This window comes from Octodon degus, unplaced genomic scaffold, assembly GCF_000260255.1.
Source record: "Octodon degus isolate 3935 unplaced genomic scaffold, OctDeg1.0 scaffold00027, whole genome shotgun sequence".
In the NCBI taxonomy this organism is placed as follows: domain Eukaryota; kingdom Metazoa; phylum Chordata; class Mammalia; order Rodentia; family Octodontidae; genus Octodon; species Octodon degus.
The window spans coordinates 12,594,736-12,614,859 of NW_004524603.1; the positions used below are offsets into that span (position 1 = coordinate 12,594,736).

At 42.7% G+C, this 20,124-nt stretch overlaps 1 protein-coding gene and 1 pseudogene across 1 annotated transcript in view; one reads left to right on the plus strand and one right to left on the minus strand.

Annotated features, from left to right (window-relative positions):
* LOC105741889 (prolactin-inducible protein homolog) overlaps positions 1-15,140 on the minus strand; it is a 21,678-nt gene extending 6,538 nt beyond the window's left edge. Inside the window, exons 1-4 of the mRNA XM_012514205.1 lie at positions 15,046-15,140; positions 13,657-13,762; positions 9,644-9,758; positions 9,234-9,354 (exon numbers count right to left, since the gene is read on the minus strand). Coding sequence (XP_012369659.1) covers positions 9,234-9,354; positions 9,644-9,758; positions 13,657-13,762; positions 15,046-15,140 — 437 coding nt within the window. The remainder of the gene's footprint in view (positions 1-9,233; positions 9,355-9,643; positions 9,759-13,656; positions 13,763-15,045) is intronic.
* A 457-nt stretch (positions 15,141-15,597) lies between these two features.
* Positions 15,598-19,328, plus strand: LOC101574876 (annotated as a pseudogene).
* The last annotated feature ends 796 nt before the right edge of the window (positions 19,329-20,124 follow it).

Below are 20,124 nucleotides of genomic sequence, written 5' to 3' on the forward strand. Positions count from 1 at the left end.
GTTCAGGGTCTCATTACTAGATTGAACTCATAGTGATCTGCCTGTTTATAGCCTCCCAAGAGCGGGGATTACAGGCATGCGCAACCACTCCTAGTCTCATTTGCTGTCTCAGCATGCCCTGGGGGGTGGAGCCAGCACAACAGGCCTGAGAATCGAACCCCTGGCTCCTGCACCTGCTTGCAGGTGCTTTAATCTGCTGAGCTATTTGGCCAGCCCTCTGATTGATTCTTGATCCAGTGCTGGGATTGCAGGGGTGATGCTGCACCTGCCATGGGGCAGGCAATTTGCATTACATGTAAGGACAGATGAGAGGCAAGCTAGTGTCCTGGGCTGCTGCCACCCCCTTTTCTCTCTGCTCTTTGCCACCACTGTGAAAAGTTGCCCTCTGTCGTGTGCTGCTTTACCAGCTGAGTATGGACTGGACCCTCCAGTAAGTGTGAGCTAAATAAACCTTTCCTTCCTTCATTTTGGGTGGCAGGTGTTTGTCCCAGCAATGAGAGAAGAGTAACCGAGACAAATATATAAGCTGAAAAGTAGAAAGTAATCTATTTCTTAACATTTTCATCTCAAAACCAGCAGATAGTCACAGTTGTAAACACCTTGTAGTTCTTAGCAGAAATTAACTGCAGACCCATTTATGTGGTTCTTGACCACTTATCCTAGGAAGATAATGATGACTGTTCACATCCCTGTTCTTACACTATCAGTCATCATTGATTTGGCCAATGTTTCCTTGCTCCAAGCCTATCACTTCTGTCTCTCAGATGAATAAAATTGAGCTTTTCTTTCTTTTAGTAAACTTCATGTTTCTGTTTTCATTTTTGTTTTCTGGCATTTGTTTGTTCCACCCCTTCCCCTGTTGGTTTCTCCTTTCTGTGAATTCCCACACCTAAAGGCTATTTCCTATTGCCTTCCACAAAAAATCATCACCCTTTATCACAGGGATGACTTTTGAAGAATCTTGGTGTTGCTAATAGCTTCTTTTTTCTACCACATCTACTCAGTACACTTTCCTCTGAAATCTAAATTTCAGGCTGAGGAGCTTAGGGATAGGATGACATCACAAGTTGAAACCAGGTCTTATCAGTTCTGCAGCTGCTGTACTGCTTTTTATTTTTCCAAAATTCAACCTTTATTTAACTCAGGGATAACCATTCATGCAATGTTAACCAATTCACATAAATAAACAGGATGTGCGTTAGCCAAGAACCTACTGATTATGTATTATGAATATCTTAAGGCCTTACCTTGTATGCTAAAAGAATTAAAACATTGATCTGACCGTGATGACAAAAAGCAAATTACATTTTGATTAAGGGAAAGAAAATTTGATCTCCTCCTTCCTGGACTTTGTTTGTAGAAAACAGTGTTTGACATTTCAGAGGAGGAAGAGTCCAAGTGCCAAAGCTACTAAGGCTGGGTGTACTTTACCAATGTGCTGGAGTGAAGTAGGTGGCAAAAGCAGCATGGTGTGACAAGGCGAGTAAGTTCTGCCAGGCCGAGGAAGCTCACTATGTGGGGAAAGCATGGTTGCAGAATTTAAAAATGTACTTATCTAAAACAGAGGCAAAATTTTAATAACTAAAACAAAGGTAGAGGGCCAGCAAGATAGCTCAGAGGACTAAAACAACTGCTTAGGCAAACTTTGGCAAGTCTAGGGTGGGCTGAGCCAGCCAGAGTCCAGGCATAGTGGTACATGTCTGTGAGCCCAGTACTGGGGGGCTGAATGCAAGAGGTTCACCATGAGTCCGAGCTACGTAGTGAGACTCTGCAACAACCAAATACATACAACATAAATAAATAAATAAAAATGTAAAAACAAACAAAAAAACAAAAGTAGATTGTAAAGATCGAAAGTAAAGAAGGGTTTTGATAGTTCCTATAAATATGCAAATATTCCTTTCCTAAATAGGGAACTACTGACTTCCAAAGTTATTTGTTCTGCACGGAAACAGATGCTATATAGAATAATAAACACTGTGTAGAAATCATTGTGCCCATCTGCAGGAGTCCATGTCCTAATACTCAGATAGTATAATGTGTCACCCATGGAAAAGGGTGCTTCACAGATGAAATTAAAACCATAAAACTTGAGGTGGTGGTATTATTCCAGCACATCCAATGGATTTCATTTTAATCATGCTAAGGTTTTGTATTTTAAAGACAATAACAGAAAACAGTAAGGAATTTCAAAGCGAGAAGTCAGGGAATCAACAATGGTTATTATATTGTACATTGTTATCTTGAAAGTAGTCGCTCAGATTGCCAGATACAGGTGTGTAAGATTGATCAAACAATATAAACGCTAACTGTTCCTTTCAGTAAACTAAACCTCATAAATCTTTAAGTGAGGGCTAGCCAAATAGCTCAGTGGATTAAAGCACCTGCAAACAGGCACAGGGGGCCGGGGTTCAATCCTGGGCCTGCCATGCCGGCCCTGTCTCCAGGATGTGCTGAGATGGCAATTGAGACTAGGCGTGGTGGCATGCGCCTGTAATCCTCGCTCTTGGGAAGCTATAAACAGGCAGATCAGTATGAGTCCATTCAAGTAGTGAGACCCTGAACACCCTCTAGACACTTCACTAAAATTAAAAAAAAAATCTTTAAGTGAAGACACTTTCCAGAAAAATGAGGAAGACAGAGTAGAAAGACATATGAGGAGGATCCTGTGTGCTGGTTGCTCTAGCTCTTCTTATATTTGTGATTTGTTATGGCTCAGAAATGTAAGGGCTGTGCACCAGGAGACCATGAATTCTGTGAAAAGCCTACGTGAAATTGGACCTGCAGCCTTAAGAAACAAAGGCAGCCCCACTAATGCCTTGATCATGGTGCCATTTAAATTGTATTTGACTTCTGATCCGCAGAGCAGCATCTTTGTGTTATATTATGTCATTGTCTTGTGAGAATTGATGGCCACAGTAGAAAACAAATTCACCGTCCAAGACTCAAAACTTCCTAAGAAACCCTGAAGTAATCCTAGTAGCTATATCAGATTGGGCTCGAAAATGTATCTGGTAGCAGATTACATTAGGCCCAGAATCTGTCACCTTTGAGAGTGCTACTCTATGTCTTGCTTATAAATAGTTTTACTCATTTTATTTACTCAGATTGCCATTCACTTAAATTCAGGTATAATTAGACATACAATAGGACTAAATGAATTAACTTGTCTCTACTCTCAAGAATATGCTTCCTCAGCCATTCCTAACGAAGCCCCTGAGTCCAGAGTTAGTTAGTCCTATTCTTTAGGATTTATGATGAATGCTGCTTGTAGACTGGGCATTGAGGCTAGATGGATAATTCTGTCTCCAAGATTGTATATTCTGAAAGAAAAATTAAATGAAACTGACCAAGAAACCATTTGTAGTTTTGATGATTGATGCAGATGATATTAGCTAGGATTGGCTGAGAAGGCCAAGAGGTAAATTATTTTGAAATGCTACGTGTATTTTTTACCTTCCTTGCCTATAAATGAACAGCGCCAGAACACTGCAATATTTGAGAAACATGATTGGGTTGGTTTTCAACTATCTTTGTGTTATTGTGGATCAAATTGGCCAGGAAACAATCTAATATCTTGTGTATATAATCTTTAAGATCTCTGGAATTAGCTATAACTTTTCAATGAGCACCAATTAAGGACAATTACTTAAGGTATGGATACAAATGTTATGGCCTTAAATCACTTGGATTGTTTTGGGGAATATATTTGCTATTCAGTTACTATTAACCTAATAAATTGTTGTCTTATGGAACTGACAAATCTGTATTCTCAGGACATAGATTAAAATTTTGAAATTGGCCTGAATATATGAAGAACTAATTTTTTTAACTGTGAAATTCATATTACTTTGTTTAATGAAATTTTTAAATTAATTTTATTGAGAAAGAAATAGCAATGAGACAGTTTCAAAACAGGTTAGTAGGACAGTTACAGTAATGAATACATTGTATATTGTTGTCTTCATAGTCATTATTCATAGTACAAGATGCAGACATAATATCTTGTCTAAACTCCATTAGCATAAATCTTCCTTCTCATTGAACTAAGAAAAAGTAGCTGCATATCTATCCTATTTTATATATATATAACAAAATGGTCCTTCATTTAGATCCCCCTTTTTTGTTTACTTTTTTCAGAGATGGGTATTCCACTGCCATTCAAATATTGTACATACGTGAATTAAGCATAATAATCCAAGATAGTCCAGTAGTCCATAATAGTAGTGTGTTAGCAGAGCTGGCAATGTCAGAAGTTGTTGACTTGAGCCTTTTACAGCTCAGCATATTAATATGGCTTCACTTTTTATACCTCATTTTTATACTTTTTATATGAGTATCTTCGTGAGATTACCTATGAGCCAGTGTCCACTCACGTACCACAGTGTCTCAATTACTCTTCTCTCTTTGCTAGGACAAATACCCAACATTCAAAATGAAGGAAGGAAAGGTTTATTTAGCTCACAGTTACTGGAGCTTTCACCCCATACTCAGCTGGCTCCAAGGCAGAGCAGCACATGGCAGAGAGCAGCAGTTCATGGTGGCAGCAAAGAGCAGAGAGCAAAGGAGGAGTAGCGGCAACAATGGCTGCAGAGAGCAAGTCTGTCTCCCCTAAGTTACATTCAGGCTGTCTGCCCCAGGCTGAGTGTAGTCCTCACACCCATAATCCCAGCAGCACTATCACCCATAATCCAAGTGGATCATGAGTTAATCACAATCTCTAGAAGTCTGCCCCATCACTGCATGAGGACTTGGGGGACAACTAGACACAAACCATAATACTCAGAAGGGCCTTTAAGATGTCTTTTCAAAGAAAATCTGTTTTTCACCACTGAACTAATAAATTCTGGGCAAGCTCAGTGAGTTATCATCACAGTCTTTCTCCTTGGGCTTCCAAGGCTTTAGGCTGCTGGCAACCTTTTTTTTTTTTAAATTAATTCTATTGAGAAAGAAATAGTAAATGAGAGTTTCAAAACAGGTTAGTAGGACAGTTACAATAATTAACACATTGCATATTGTTGTCTTTGTAGTAGTTATTCATAGTACAAGATGCAGATATGGTATCTTGTCTAAACACTATTAGTACAAATCATTTTTCTCATTTAACTAAGAGAAAGTAGCTGTATATCTATACTATTTTGTATGTACATATATATATATATATATGTATGTGTATATATATATATTTTTTTTTTTTCACTACAAAATGGTCCTTAATTTATATCCCCCTTTTTGTTTAGTTTTGTCAGAGATGGGTATTCCACTGCCATTCAAATATTGTAGGTGTGTGAATTCAGCAAAATAATCCAATATAATTCAGTAGTCTATAATAGTAGTGGGTTATCAGCAGAACTGGTAACGTCAGAAGTTGTTGACTCAGCATATTAACATGGCTTTACTATTTATACCTTGTGTTTATACTTCTCTTCTAGATGGTTAAGACCAAGATGAAGCAAGACCTATATAACAAAAAATGTAACTTTTGTATCTGACAAGGTCAGTCAAATTCCCTCAGGATTTACCCTGTAGCCCTGTACCGCAGTTTGCAGATCCTTTGTCAGTGTCTGCCATGTGGATAAGTCACGGCCATTGCTTAACTGATTTGCTCTCTGTGAAAGCCTGAGAGAATGTTTTTTCTCTAGGTATTTCCTGGGGACCAAGAGGATCAAGGCCATACTGTCTCTGTCATCTAACAGACCTTAGCTAACTCAATCACAATGTCTCCTTTGGGACAGAAGTATCTAAACCAGTTCATTCAAAAAAAAAAAATTAGTGAGAACCATGGCAGTGAGTGTTCCAGCACTTGCTTCAGATACAAATGCAGTTCCATTTGTCATAACTTATACTGACATTCTTCTTAAATATTGCAGTGTCTTTTCTGCCTCCACGCCCTTACTCCGTATAATGCTGAACCAAAGGCTGCCAGCGTGCAGGCACTCCAGTTCCAATAAGATGATTTCTCCTTGCTTTAGCTTTAGAGCTCAGTTACTTATGAGTGCTGCTCTTCTTATTTATTTATAGATTGTCATTCTTGGGGCAGGTTTGGTGTCTAATATAGGTCTGTCCTCTTCTGCCATCTGTGGCTAGGGCAAGGGGCACATTTCTTCTTTGTTGGTGGCTGCATCGCCAGCCTTGCCCTCCCCAAGGGCAATGCTGCTTGTCCTGCACATCATGCTGCCTTATGTAACGCACGCCAATAACTTGGAACATTTTCATGCAGACGTAATCTGATCATGTTTTGATTCAGACCATGCTATGTTCTCTGGTCTCCTGGCCCTGGGAGATGCTCAAGCCCAGTATCCATGGGAACTCACCCAGACTCCCACATGTGTAATTCAGAAGGGCATGGGCATTAATGCTTCTCAGGGCCACAGGGGCCCATTCCTTTGGCATTGTGTTCTCATGGAGAAATGTTTTCTTCTCTCATTGTCTGTGCCCACACGTCTGAGATGTGTTTCAAAAGGAACCTCAGAAGTGACTGCTGATTGAGCCACCATGCTACCAGAATAGTGACCAACCTGGCAGCTCTGACATGTTTTACTACCTCACTTTCTTGTCTATACTTCCAGCTCATCCTGCTTTGTCCTGGCATCACCTGGCCTAATAAGTTTCCTTCAGTTAACGTGAATCTGACTAAACTCTTTCATTATTGTGCTTCCTTCAATTACTTTTTGAGTTAAATGTGTATGTATGTATTTATTTATTTGGTACAGGGTCTCACTATGGAGCTCAGACTCATAGTGATCCTCCTGTTTTCAGCCTCCCCAGTAGGAAGAACCTCGTGTGCATGTAGTTTTGAAGCTTCTTGCTTATTCTGTGGAGGGCGTTGGCCCAGCAGGACCCTGACCAGCTGCCACTCTTGGGATTCCTCCAGCGGTGTGTGGGTGTTGTCATGCTTCCCTGTGATGTATTTTCTACTCTATTGTGTCTTGTATTGATTACTTTCTTTTTCTACTGTTTGCTATGTGCACTTTGGTTATACTAAAATTTTGATTTCAAATTACTAAGTGGTGTATAGTGACTTTGCTTGTGGATCAGACCTGAAAAATGGATACAGGTGTGCCTCAACTGGCAAATTTACCTTGTCAATACAGAGATTCATAGACAGAAAGTCAAAGGTTGGGAAACAACTCTATGCTACAAGAACTGAGAAAAAGAAGGGATAGCTGTTCTATTTGCAGATAATGTGAACTTCAAGCCAAAACTGACCAAAAAGACAACGAAATTCACCCCATACTTGTTAGGGGAAAACTTCAAGAAGAAGAGGTAACAGTTACAAATATATATGCACCAAGTACCAGTGCACCCAACTTCATAAAATAAATATTAACAAACAGGAAAAATCAAGCACCAATACAATTCTGATGGAGGACCTTAAAACCCTACCATCACAAATAGATCAACCAGAAAGAAAATCAACAAAGAAATATCAGAGCAGAACCAAATTCATGAATAGATGGATTAAGCAGGTATCTACTGAGTGTTCCAGACAGCAACATCAGTACATACGTTCTTCTAGGTGGCACATGGATGTTCAAAATAGACCACATACTAACCCACAGAACATGCCTAAGTAAGTACACAGGACTTGAAATTATCCCATGCATATTACCTGACCAAAATACAATGGAGTTGGAAATCAAGGGCCAGGGTGATAGCTCAGTGGTCAGTGCCTGCTTAGCAAGCTCAAGGTCCTGAGCTCAATTCCTGGTATCACCACCACCAACAAAAACATGGAAAATCTATGACAAACAAAATCACAAATCCCTCAAATACAAGGAAATTAAATAGCACTGTCCTGAATAGCCAAAGGATCACAGAAAAAATTAAAGAAGAACTTAAATAGCATCTACAATTAAATGATAATGCTGAAATAATACATTGGAAGTTATGGGACACAATAAAAGCAGTCCTAAAAGGGAAATTTATGGCAGTGACTCAGGAAAACAAGAATCTCAAATAAACAACCTAATGTTGAACCTCAAACTTCTAGAAAAAGAAAAATAAATGAAGCCAAAAGCTCATACAACAGAGGAAATTGTAAAGAGCAGAGCAGAAATTAATTCACTTGAGACTAAGAAAATAATACGACAGATCACAAAATCAGGGTGAAATTTCCTGACCCTCTCCTGTGATGCCCAGGATCTAAAGCAGGTTATGGCACACATGGGCTCATGTGACTATTTCCTGAGTAAATAAATACTTAATATCTATGGTGTTTTTAACAAGTCATGTCATATAGCGTGTAATAACTTCTATGTTTTATGATACATGTCAAGTATACAGTGAATGTGATTGTCTCAATGTGTCAAATAATCTCTTGCGATGATTAAGTCCCCCATCCATGGGTTCTGGTACACTCTTAGGACTGCTCCTCTGGAGGCAGTGGTGCACCTTTCTCACCTACTATGCGAAGCTCCTCCTGACCTGCTCCTACCTCCTCAGCACCCTCACAGCCCTTCCACTTCCACCTAGGTCTCCCTGATATCTGTGCTTGCCCGAGCTGAGCATGCCATCACTTCATGCTTGGGCCTTTCATGCATATTGTTCCAACTCCCAAGGATGTTCTCCACCCAGCTTCTACCCTGAGCCCATGTGCCATGCCTGTCAGGAAGCACTCACAGGATCCCTCCCATGAAGCCTTTCAGGATCTCTCTGTTCCTTCCGAGCTTCCTCTATTAAGCCTGAGCTCCTTGGCAGAGTGCTACAAAAGCTCAATGTTCCTGAGGGCCAAGTCTCTGGTTGAAGAAGAGCAAAAAATAGAATATTGTGCTACAGTCCACCCAAGGAGTCACAGGCTTTCTTCCTGTCTTCAAGGCAGTGCAACTACCTTGTCTTCGCACTGAACAGAAGACCTCCTGAAGACAATGGGGTGAAGATGTCCAAGTGACAGGGAAACTTGACTGCCTGTCTCATTTTTTCCCTGTCATTTCCTCTGGGTTTTGTGGACACAATCTTTGTATCTGTGAAAATGGTTTTTCTTGGCTTTCTTTTCTCTTTCTTTAAGGCAACATGTTGTGAAGCCCACAAAGCCTCCCCTATAAAAGGTTTTTCAAAGACTAATGTTCTAGAAATTGTAGGCTCTGAAAGGATTTGAAGGACAGATTTTGAAGGGAAGAACAATAGAACAAGGGAAACTGGTGAGAAATTTATTTTAGGGCTTGCAATAGATTTCTCCAGCCATACTTAGGAAACCAAGTGGACAGTATGACATGCATAAGGGTTCCCATTACTTTATGAACAGGGTACTGATTTTAGAGACCTGACCTCCTTTGATAGGTATCACTGCATCATCGTTAGGGCAGATATTTTTTTCCTGAGTAATACCAACCCCTGCTGCAACGAGTAGGGTACCTGGAAGAGAGGAGCACAAAGATCATCTCAGAGATATCATAGGGTCTTCTATTTTCTGCTGGGATCAGGTACCTGCCTAATGGGTCTCAGTTTCCCCAAATCATTGGCAAATTGATGACCTGCTTTTTTCAGGTAGTCCCTTTCTTTTGGATCCTGGGCATTAATCCATCGGCTCCCCATGGTTCCCTTCCCTACTCTACCCTCTGTTCTTCCACCTGACAGTTCAGAACCGTTTCTGATTTTCCCTCCCTGGTGGAGAGCCCCTCTCTTAGAGAAGGCCTATACTCACTGTTGGTCTGGATGTCCCAGAAGAATGTTCTTGGGTAATCTTCACAGAGACAGGCAGTGTATGTATAGTTGAAGGGACCCTTCATTGGCTTGCTGGTCAATATGTAAGCTTTAATCTGGTGGGGAGAGAAGAATCAGAATGAATTTGGCTTATTGGAGGAGAAGAAACACAAGAGTTGAAGAAGCTTGAGGTGACCCAGGTTATGGAGGAACCCTCTTAGGTAGAGTAATTTAAGAGGCTTATTCATGTCAGGTTCCTTCTCCTCCTGTTCTTTAGGGGCTGCCTAAATTGTGGACATGTTTAAAAGGAGACATGCGTATGCAAATGATCCCACCAACTTCATCATGGGAAGGATTTCTTTTTCTTTTTTTTTCTTTTGCCTGGCTCAGACTGCCTTAAGGATGGGTGTGGTAAGGCATGTGAAACTGAGGATTGAGCCACAGTCCCCTGGGCCTGACTGGGTTTGCCCAAGTAAGCGCCTAAACAACTGGGATAACCCACAAGTCCTCTACCAATGCCATCATGGGATGGCAGTCCATTGAGGAGGCTGGCCTTAGTTGCCAGCTCTTTCTGGAGGATCAGCCTGCATGATTTTTTTATTCTGTTACCTTGGGTGTAGGCATCGAGGCCAACCTCAAGGTTGACCAGACACCACTGTGTTCCCTTCTAACTTCATGAGCTTTGGTGATTGAAGTTAGTCTTTTCCCTGCCACTTTTCTCCTCTGTGAGATAGAAATCACTGCCTCTCAAGGTTGGGTGTTAGATAAGCTATGGAAGCCTGCCTGTCTGCCTGTCTTCCTTCCTTCCTTCTTTCCTTCCTTCCTTTCTCCAATTTGAGACTGCTTGGCAATTTAAGAGCTCATACAACTGTATGTATCAATTTCTAGCTAGTGTTCACAGAGGGGTTTTATCCTGGGGCCTATAAACCCAGAGGAACCTGTGGATACAGTCACTGGCTCTGTAAATATTGATGGAAAGAAATTGCATCTTCATTTTACTAACCCTTAGCTGACATTTCACATTCCTTTAGTGACAAAAAGCATTAACACAGCACTGTAGCTTCAGCACTGTGTGTAACTTTGTAGTAAGGAAGAAAATGGTTCATAGCACCTGATAGGCTACAGTATCTCAGATTTTGCCTACACTCATCACCGTACTGCCCTGAACGTGTGGGAGTTATGAGAGTTGCTGTGTATGGCTTCTGACCACCCCAGAAGCTTGCTCTGGTCCCTGGCAGCTCTGCACTGAGGAACCCTCAGGCCCACAGGACATCTTAGTATTCTCACCAAGCAATGCAACTCAGAACTCCCTGAAGAACACTGGCACTCCAAGCAGCCTATCCTAGTACAGCTTGTTTTTTCTTTTTTGGCTGGATTTGCAACAAAATATCATTATGAATGAGAGTGTTCAACGTTTGTCCTAAAATAAAAAAAAAATCAGAATCCTTTAGATGTCCAGCCTATCTGGCACCACAAGCGCCAAAGACTAGGACAGTTTGTAGTACCTCCTTCCTCAAGTTTAGAGACAGCAGCCACTGCAGATCACGTCTTTGCAAAATGAAACTTGTTTACAGTTTAAATGTGTCAATTTTTCCATTTTATGCATCAATAAACATATTGCTTCACAATTTTGTTTTGTTGTTTTTAACATGATAGTTTTCATAAATAAATTCATATACTTTTGCATTTAAAGGCATTTTGCAGTTTTTATTTTGTCTTTTTGTAATGTGTTTGATACAGGGTCTCACTACATAGTTTGGACTTGTAGAGATCCTCTAGTTTTCAGCCTCCCCAGTGCTGAGATTACAGCTGTGTGCCACCACACCTGGTCTCAGTGTAAGGCTCTATGCACCTGGGGCTGGAGTGGTATGTGGTTTTGGGGATCGAACTCTGGTCCCTGCACTTGCCAAAGTAGCCACTTAGTGCACAGAGCTATCTCACCAGCTCTATTTTGTTGAGACAGATTTTGACTATGCAGTTCAGGCCTTGAATTCACTTTGTAGATCTGGCTGGCCTCCATCTTACAGTGATCCTCCTGCCTCAGCGTCCCGAGTACTGGGATTGCAGGAGTGTGCCAAACCATCTGGCCTAATTTTAAAGTATTACATAAACTTTATATTCAAACACATAATCACAGGAGTCCTGTTTTAATTCTAAAATGAGTGTTAGCCTAAGGCTTTAATTTATTAAAAATCATTTATAAAACATTACTTACTTCAAAATGAGGCGGGAGAATTTTCAAATTTGTAAACAGATTGTAATTTTTTTTTTTTTTTTTTTTTTTTGGGTGGTGGAATCTGGGATGAAACTCAGGGCCTTGAGTTTTCCAGGCAAATACTTATTCCACTGAGCTATCTCCCTGGCCCCAGATTCTATTTTCCTAATTTTTTTTTAGTGTATTTAGTACAGGATGTACAGGGTCTCACTACATAGATCAGACTCGTAGTGCTCAGCCTGCCAAGTGTTGGGATTACAGGCAGGCTCCACCATCTCAATTGCTGTCTCAGTGTACCCGGGGGCAGGGCCAGCACAGCACACTGGGGATTGAACCCTGGCTGCTGCATCTGCCTAAGCAGGCACTTTAGTGCACTAAGCTATGGCCAGCCCTCCTAAATGCTTTGAAATATAAATATATTAAAATCATATTCATATTTACTTTTTACCACAAGTTACAAGTGAATGTTGGTTGAGTAAAGTTAAAATTCTCTTTCACATGAGCTCTTTTTTGGTTACCAATGCACTGATTCAGACTGGAGTGTCTTATCCTTTTGCTTGGTTCTGAAAGATCACTCTTACGTTGCACCAGCAGGACTCTTAAGTGTATAATTTCATTGGTCATGATATTACATGTCATTTTGTAGATTTGTGACCATTTATAATGTTTTCAGTTTTTTTTTATGGATGAAGATAAAGCTTCATCATGTACTGTGATCATAAACAAATACAGCTAATATTTAATTTATACAAAGTAGACACAATGTCTTCATCTGTAGTTACAGTAAATGAGATGTAAAGCTAGAAAACTAGGAATTAACCTTATACCACCATATATGGTTCAGATTGTTGGATGGCAAATGGAAAAAAATGGACGAAACATCTGGAATGTTCTCTGCCCAGTGACCAAGAACCTTGTTCTTGCTGGCGCGGCGGTGCATTTAGAGCGCATTGTAGCAAAGAGCGGTCCTCATGCTCCCAGTTTGGTTTCTTGCTTGGTCCTTGGGCGTAAGTCTCACTGGACTTAGAAGAGCTGTGTTGCAGGGCCGCGTGGCATGCAGTGCTGTCACCCCAGGCTGCGCTAAGTGTGGTCTCTGGAATGGGGCTTCTGCTTGCCCCAGGACTGTGTGAGAAATTTAGACAGCGACTTCTCCCTGCACCTGGGAGTGAGGGAGATTCTGTGCTTTGATGGGACCCCGGGTGAGTTGGAGGCACCAGCGTGTGCTGAGGTTCAGAGCGGACTGTGCGCTGCCAGCCACTGAGCTGGGAAAAGGAGAGGCATGTGAGCTGCCGGTTGGCCAGGGGAAGCCTGGGCCAGAGTCAGCTACTGGGGAGACAGGACAAGGAGCAGGGGGAGGGCAAGAGGGAAGCAGGCTCATGGCAGAACCCACGGAGAGGAGGCGCCAGAGCCCGCAGGCCTCACCAGCTCAGCCGCTCACCCCTGCTGCGAGGGCTGCAGTGTGTGCCTCTGAGCACCCGCCCTGACTATACCCAGAATGCGCCACACTCAGGACCCTGGAGAAACTGCTAGTTCTCTGGTCTTTTTTTCTCCCTTTCATTCATAATTCTGATTCTTATTTTTTCCTTTTTTTATTCTTCCCAGAACTGGCTGCGTCAGTATGGTAAGATAGAAATAGTCATCTTTCTCAGTCTCGCAATTGTTCTGACAGGCAGCATAACATATTTGACAACGTATTATTAGTGATACTGTACAATATGAAAATGAGAGTTTGATTGTTTTGCACTTGTAATGAAGGAGTCAGAGGTGCCTCGAGGTCACTCCCCCACGCTTCTACTCACCACCATGCATTCTCTCAGTTCTGTTTGGACTTTAAGTTTCAAGGAGACCACTTCACCTGCCCGTGCCGTCTTCGGCATCTCCATGTTGACTATCAGCGCCTTCCGACTGATCCTGGGAGAGCAAAGCAGGTCACAGAGCTCAGAAACCAGTCCGCACGGACGGTGGGCCCCAGGATGTGGCAGGAGGGAGAGGGACCCTGCCAGGGAGGGGAAGATGGGGTCAGATCAATGGTCAGCACCAGACTCCCCAGGCACTGATGTGCTGGTTGGTTTGGACGCTTTGTGTGGATTCAGTTTTGTTGAAAAATAAGTATGTCATTTTTTTTTTCCACTGAGAAAATATTTAAAAACCAGGAAAAGTTTAAGGAACATTATTCTTTGTTTTTTGTTCACATCTGGATCTGAACCTATCTCCCAAGGTTTCTGAGCATGATAGGCTCCATCAGACAAGCCTGAAGGAATCCTGAGCAGCTTCCCTCAGGACAGAGCATCTGGCCCAGGCCTCACAGAGCACCTCCAGGCCACTGTCCAGATGCACAGCTCAGTACAGGGATACTCTTCATTTCCTACTTAAGTTACTTCCCTCATTTTTCTGCTTCTTTCAAACAAGGGTGCTCCAGGTTGCAGGGTGGGCTTGAGCTGTGACCTCCTACAGCCATCATCTTTGGCTTCAGGGCAGGAGACGTGTGTAAGCTCCCTGCAGTCTCTCTCTACCTCAGCCCATACGATGACGATGTGAGGGTGTCCTTCAGTGAGTCCTGCTGAAGCTGCACAGAGTGGTTGCTGAAACTCTTGTGCCTTCTCTTGTGTGAGGCCAAGTGAGAGAAGGTAAAGTCTATGGAGCAGCAATGAATGTAAGGTTTATGGAGCTGAAAAGCTGGGAAAGTTTCTGAAGCAGAAAACAAAGGAAGTTGAGGATGATCTGTGGTTCAGTGAGTAAGAGAGAGATGAACTTTTTCTTTTTGGAGACAGGCTTTTGCTACGTAGTTCAAGGTGGCCTTCAACTGTACATGCACCCCATGCTGAACTTGAACTACAGGTGACCTTGCTAATTTAGGCTCCCCAGTGCTGGGAATACAGGCATGAGTCTGTCTTGGAGCAAAACTATGTGCTAATTACAATCTCTGTGACCGAGATGAGCCTCATTCCATAGGTAAGCAGAGGAAAAGAGAGTGGGATCCACAGCCCTTCCTAAGAGGCGAGAAGTGGACTGGTCTACTTGGTTATCTTATAGTAGTCTCTAGATGATGTGCCACTAAAAAGTGATTCGAATAAGAGTCTGTGAGCCCCTCAGCCTGGAATTCTGGGAAGCTTAAAAAATGTCCAAGAAGGGACATGGGGAGGCCCTTTCCCATGGGTATTCTGTAGGGAGGAGAAGGGCTGGCTCACGTGTCTTCCTGGGCTGTGCTGATCCCCAGCTGCAGGCACAGAAGCAGGAGCAGGGCGGCAGGGCTGGCCTGGAACAGGAGCTGGAGAGGGCACATGTTGGAGGACTCATAGGCGATGTCCAGGGACTGTGGTGCCTGGGTGCCAGGACAGCTCTTATATGCAGATCAAGGAAGAGGAAGGGCTGTGTGGTAGGTGCATAGGGTGAATCACCCAGTCACTCTCCTTACTTTTTCCTTATTGACCTGAAGTTTATTTTTCTATGCAAAATAATTCAACATTTATTGAGATGGTTACCATCTGGGAGAGATGCCCTTCATGATTTTCTCAGGATCGGAAGTCCTCAAAGTGACTTCTCTCTGGCATATGGCGTAGTTATAATTTTCTTTTCCCCATGGTATATTTATCATTTTGTGTGTAGCCTTAGCTTCAACCACTATCTCTGCAAGAAGGGAGCATGCAATGCTGGTAGATTCCAAACTACAGCCCTAGGGCACATTCACTTGGTTATTTTATAGTATGCCCTAGATGACACGTTGCTAAAAAGTGAGGGTGATGAGCATCTTCCTGGAACCCAACACCAATGACATAGTGATGAACAGCCTTTCTCTGGGTGATAGAGGTGAGCAAAGAGCAGAGTAGGGGCAAGTGTCATGGTGTCACGGTTGGCAAGCACTATGAAAGTATTTGGGATCGCTAAACTCTTTGGAATGTCTGGGGCCTTAATAAATACTACCGATAACCAAGATCCTGGGTGCTTCTAAGTCCCAACTGCTGGGGACTGGTGATTTTAATCCTAGATAGTTCTTTAAAAGTTGACACTGCCGAATCAGACTTTTTCACCCCAGAGAGTTTTTCTTTTCATCATGGTAAGCTGACTTTTCACACTTGTCTTGTAGCAGAACGCCCATGGGAGGACACAATGGGAGTCAGTTCATTCACTAGAACAGAGCACAAACCATGTCTAGGTGCCGTCCTGGCTCAAGAGCTCTTTTCTATGGAATTCAAGGGAGACTCAGTCCTGCCATCACCGGCGTTGTGCTATTTCTCTTTGTCAAATTAAATTATTCCTTAGTCTATGACTTGCAAATTATGGGATTTGTGTCTACCCTTTGCGTGACAAGAAAAATGCTGCTCTTGGTCATGAGAGAAAACCATTATTATAGAAGCTGTCTGTGTAAATCAGCAGAGGCAGAATTAAGAATAACTATCGGGACATATGCTTTGAGTCCCGGATGTACCTTTAAAACTTTCCTCACCTGGGTGTTCTATTGCTGTACATCCAGTCTCTTTTCTTTGAGTGTGATATCATGTCATCCTCCACTTAGAGCTTCAGCAGTTCTCCTAATCCCACACTTTCTGCTCGGTTTCTCTTCCCTGAGTTCAGTAACAGTGCTTTTGTTCCACTTTGCCCTGACCAAGTGACTCTCTTTCATAACCCTCTGTGTGTTTTAATGTTCGGTGCTTGGCTTTTCTCTTACTCAGTTGAGTAATTACCATCATAAAGACATTCTAACTGACAACAGTCAAGGACTAACTCCAAAGCCTCTACAGAGTGGGCCTGGATTGGGACAATATATATAGGGGCTCTTGATGGAGTTCTTTCTCTCCCAAGGCACAATGCTGCCTTTCAGGAATTGCTTCAACACTCACAACAAATTAGGCCTCAGAAAAAGCAGAGGACAAGGAGTTAAGAGAATGCCCTCAAACCACAGTGTTCACTCTCCGATAAGCCAGCAGGAAATTGTAATACTCAGAACTCTTCAAAATACACAGTGCATTTTAAGTAGTATGCTGCCACTTACTGATGTGGCATTTAGTTTTATACATGAACCTGGCTAGGCAGGGCACCTAGTTGTCAGTAGAAACCAGTCTAGATGTTTTTGGAAGGACATTTTTCAAAGATGTGATTAGTATTGAAATCGGCAGCCTCCTGTAAAGGCAAATCCATCATGCAAATCTGTATATGTCTCTATTCTGTTTCAGGCTGACACAGATATCAGCATTCAGGGAACAGAACACATTTGTAAGGTCAGTATTTCAGACGTGGGACAGAGTAAATAGCTTTTCAAATCTGCACATGACATGCAGTGATGCTTTCAGAATGGAATTTATGACAAATTCGATGGTTATGCCACTTACTTGCCAATGTTATTGTTTTAAATTCAGCCTAGCAGATGGTTCTTCAGGGGTAAATACAGAGCAGTATTGTCACAGTGTGAGTAATGAATATGTGTCATAAGTTTAAGAGACCAAGGAGAGGCTGATAAGGCCAGACTGTAAAAGAACTTGGAAGGCTTAGAGAAGACATGTACAGAGACATGAGGAAAGAATTAGGAATTCCGGGGAAACTTATTACAGGCAAAATTTGCAAAGAGTGGATATCACAGAGCTTAGAGTTCTCATAAATGAGCAGGATAAGGAATGGCTAACAAAGAAAAGGTGTTGTGGGAGGAAGCAGTCTTGGGGGACATGGCATAGTCATGGTATTGTGTAGAACATGTTTCATGCATAAAATCCTGAATCCTCGTGGGAACCCTATGAAGTACTTTGCCATTTTTATCTCATTTTGCAAATGAGGAAAAAGGGGCAGAGAAGAAAAAGGTATCAAGCTTATGTCCCAGAGCCAGTATCTGGTGGTGTGACCATTGGATCCCGATTTTGTGATGTCCCTCTAATTTCCTTCATGCTGTTTGGGATTCTAGCTCAGACATGTGGCACAGATTTACCGATATAAAACACAGACAAAACATCCCTAGAAGGGCACTTGTCAGGGTAGCCGCCCTGAGGTTTCTTATCAGCCAAGAGGTGAATGTGCCTGTGAATTGAGCACAGGAGGAGCACAGACCCTGGGACTCCGAATCCTGAGCCTTGCATCTCACGCCTGTCATGTGCTCAAGTGGCCAAGTTAGTAACCAGCAGTATTGGAGTTCAAACCAAGTAATCTGATATCAGTCTATGTCTTTAGACTGCCTGTCCACCATGTTTTTGGTGCCGCAATTTTTTTATAGTTGAGGAAAGTAAGCATGCACAGCTTTTCATAGCTTGTTTCGATCATACACAGTGGAGGCAGTGGAAGTGGGTGTGGGTGGCAAGGGCAGCAGGCTGGGACCCGAGTACCACAGCATGGACTGGACACCTCGCTGGCTGTGCCCGCGGACTGGGAGCACTGCAATAAACCTGTGGCAGGGAGGCGGGTGCAGGGTGAGATCCCGGGTTCTCTGTGGTGGCGGCAACGGTACGAGGACCTGAGGTTGAGCCAACTTGAGCAGTTACCGCAGGAAGCCGGGCAGCTCAAGGCCCAGATCTGGGATGCTTGGAAAGCATGTGCAGATGTAACTCCCTCATAGATTATGAACAACATCGACCCAGTGGAAAGAATCCAGATGCACAGCAGGAGGACTTTGAGGAGGCACCTGGCCAAGATCTATGCCATGCACTGGGCACAAACTCGAGGCTCCTGGTCAGCGCCTCGCAGGGTGGGAAACTCACCATTTGGGACAGTTATATCACAAACAAGGTCCACGCCAGCCCCCTGTGCTCCTCCTGGGTCATGACCTGTGCTTATGCCCCCTCTGGAAACTGTGTAGCCTGTGACAGCCTGGACAACATTTGCTCTCTTTCCAATCTGAAGACTAGTGAAGGGAACGTGCCTGTGAGCTGTGAGCTGGCAGGCACCATGCTACTGTGATTCCTGGATGACAATCAGATTGTCACCAGATCTGGAGACACCATGTGTGCACTGTGGGACATCGAGACTGGCTAGCAGACAACCACATTCACTGGACACACTGGGGACGTCATGAGCCTGTCTCTGGCTCCCGACATCAGACTATTTGTCTCCGGTGCATGTGATGCCTCAGCTAAGCTCTGGGATGTCTGAGAAGGCATGTGTTGGTAGACCTTCACTGGCCATGAGTCCAACACAAAAGCCATCTGCTTCTTTCCAAATGGCAGTGCATTTGCCACCGGCTCAGATGACACTACCTGCAGGCTCTTCAACCTCCATGCAGACCAGAAACTCATGATCTATTTCTACAACGACATCATATGCGGGATCACCTCTGTTTTTTTCCAAGAGACGGTACCTCCTCCTTGCTGGATATGATGACTTCAGCTGCAATGTGTGGGATGCCCTCAAAGCTGACAGGGCAAGTGTCTTGGCTGAACATGACAACCGCATCAGCTGCCTGGGAGTGACTGATGATGGCATGGCTGTGGCAGCAGGGTCCTGAGACAGCTTCCTCAAGATCTGGAACTAACCTCAGTAGCCACAGGTGGATGCCACCGTGACCGGAAGACCATTCCAAACTTGAAATGCTACAGTGAGAGCATATCTTATCTATCCATACTAAAGTGGTCACCCACACTCCCCTCAGAACTTCAAAGGGCAAGATCTTGTCTCCTTCATTTGTTGCTGAAACCAAGAGCACAATTCCCATTAAGAGAAAGATCTCCGTGCTATAAACTAAAACAAATTGTGCTTTCCTTCCGGGGCCATCGTCTTTGTTTTCTTTTTTTGTCTTGGATGAATTGTAAAAGAAAATACTACAATAAAAATATTAAGCAGAAGGTAAAAACAAAAACAAAAACAAAAAAACAATGACAACAACAACAATAACAATCATACAGTCAATAAATAAGAAAGGTTCCATTGAAACCCGGTGAGACCTTATTCCAGGGTTGGCATTTACACCAACTGTTCTTTATTGCTTCCTAAGAAGTGAAAGTGTGTGCAGTACAGGATACATACAAGGACATTCAACCTGTGCTGAGTAATGAGCTGTTTACCAAAGGAGGGCACCTTCAAGATTAGTGTGAAAGTAAAAAAAAAAAAAAAAAAAAAAAAAAAAGATTAGTGTGAAAGTACTGCAACCTGCATGAAACCCTTCCTAAGAGAAGCCCGAGCATGTGTGTGTTTTTCCACGTGTATGTGAGCAATAATGAGCTAGCTGGATTAAGAATAAAATCTTAACAGGCATCATAAAGTAGAGGTCTATTTATTTATTTATTTATTTATATTTTAAAGACAATAAGTAAAACTAACAATAAAACAGTTTCAAAATAGGCTAGTACTGGGCC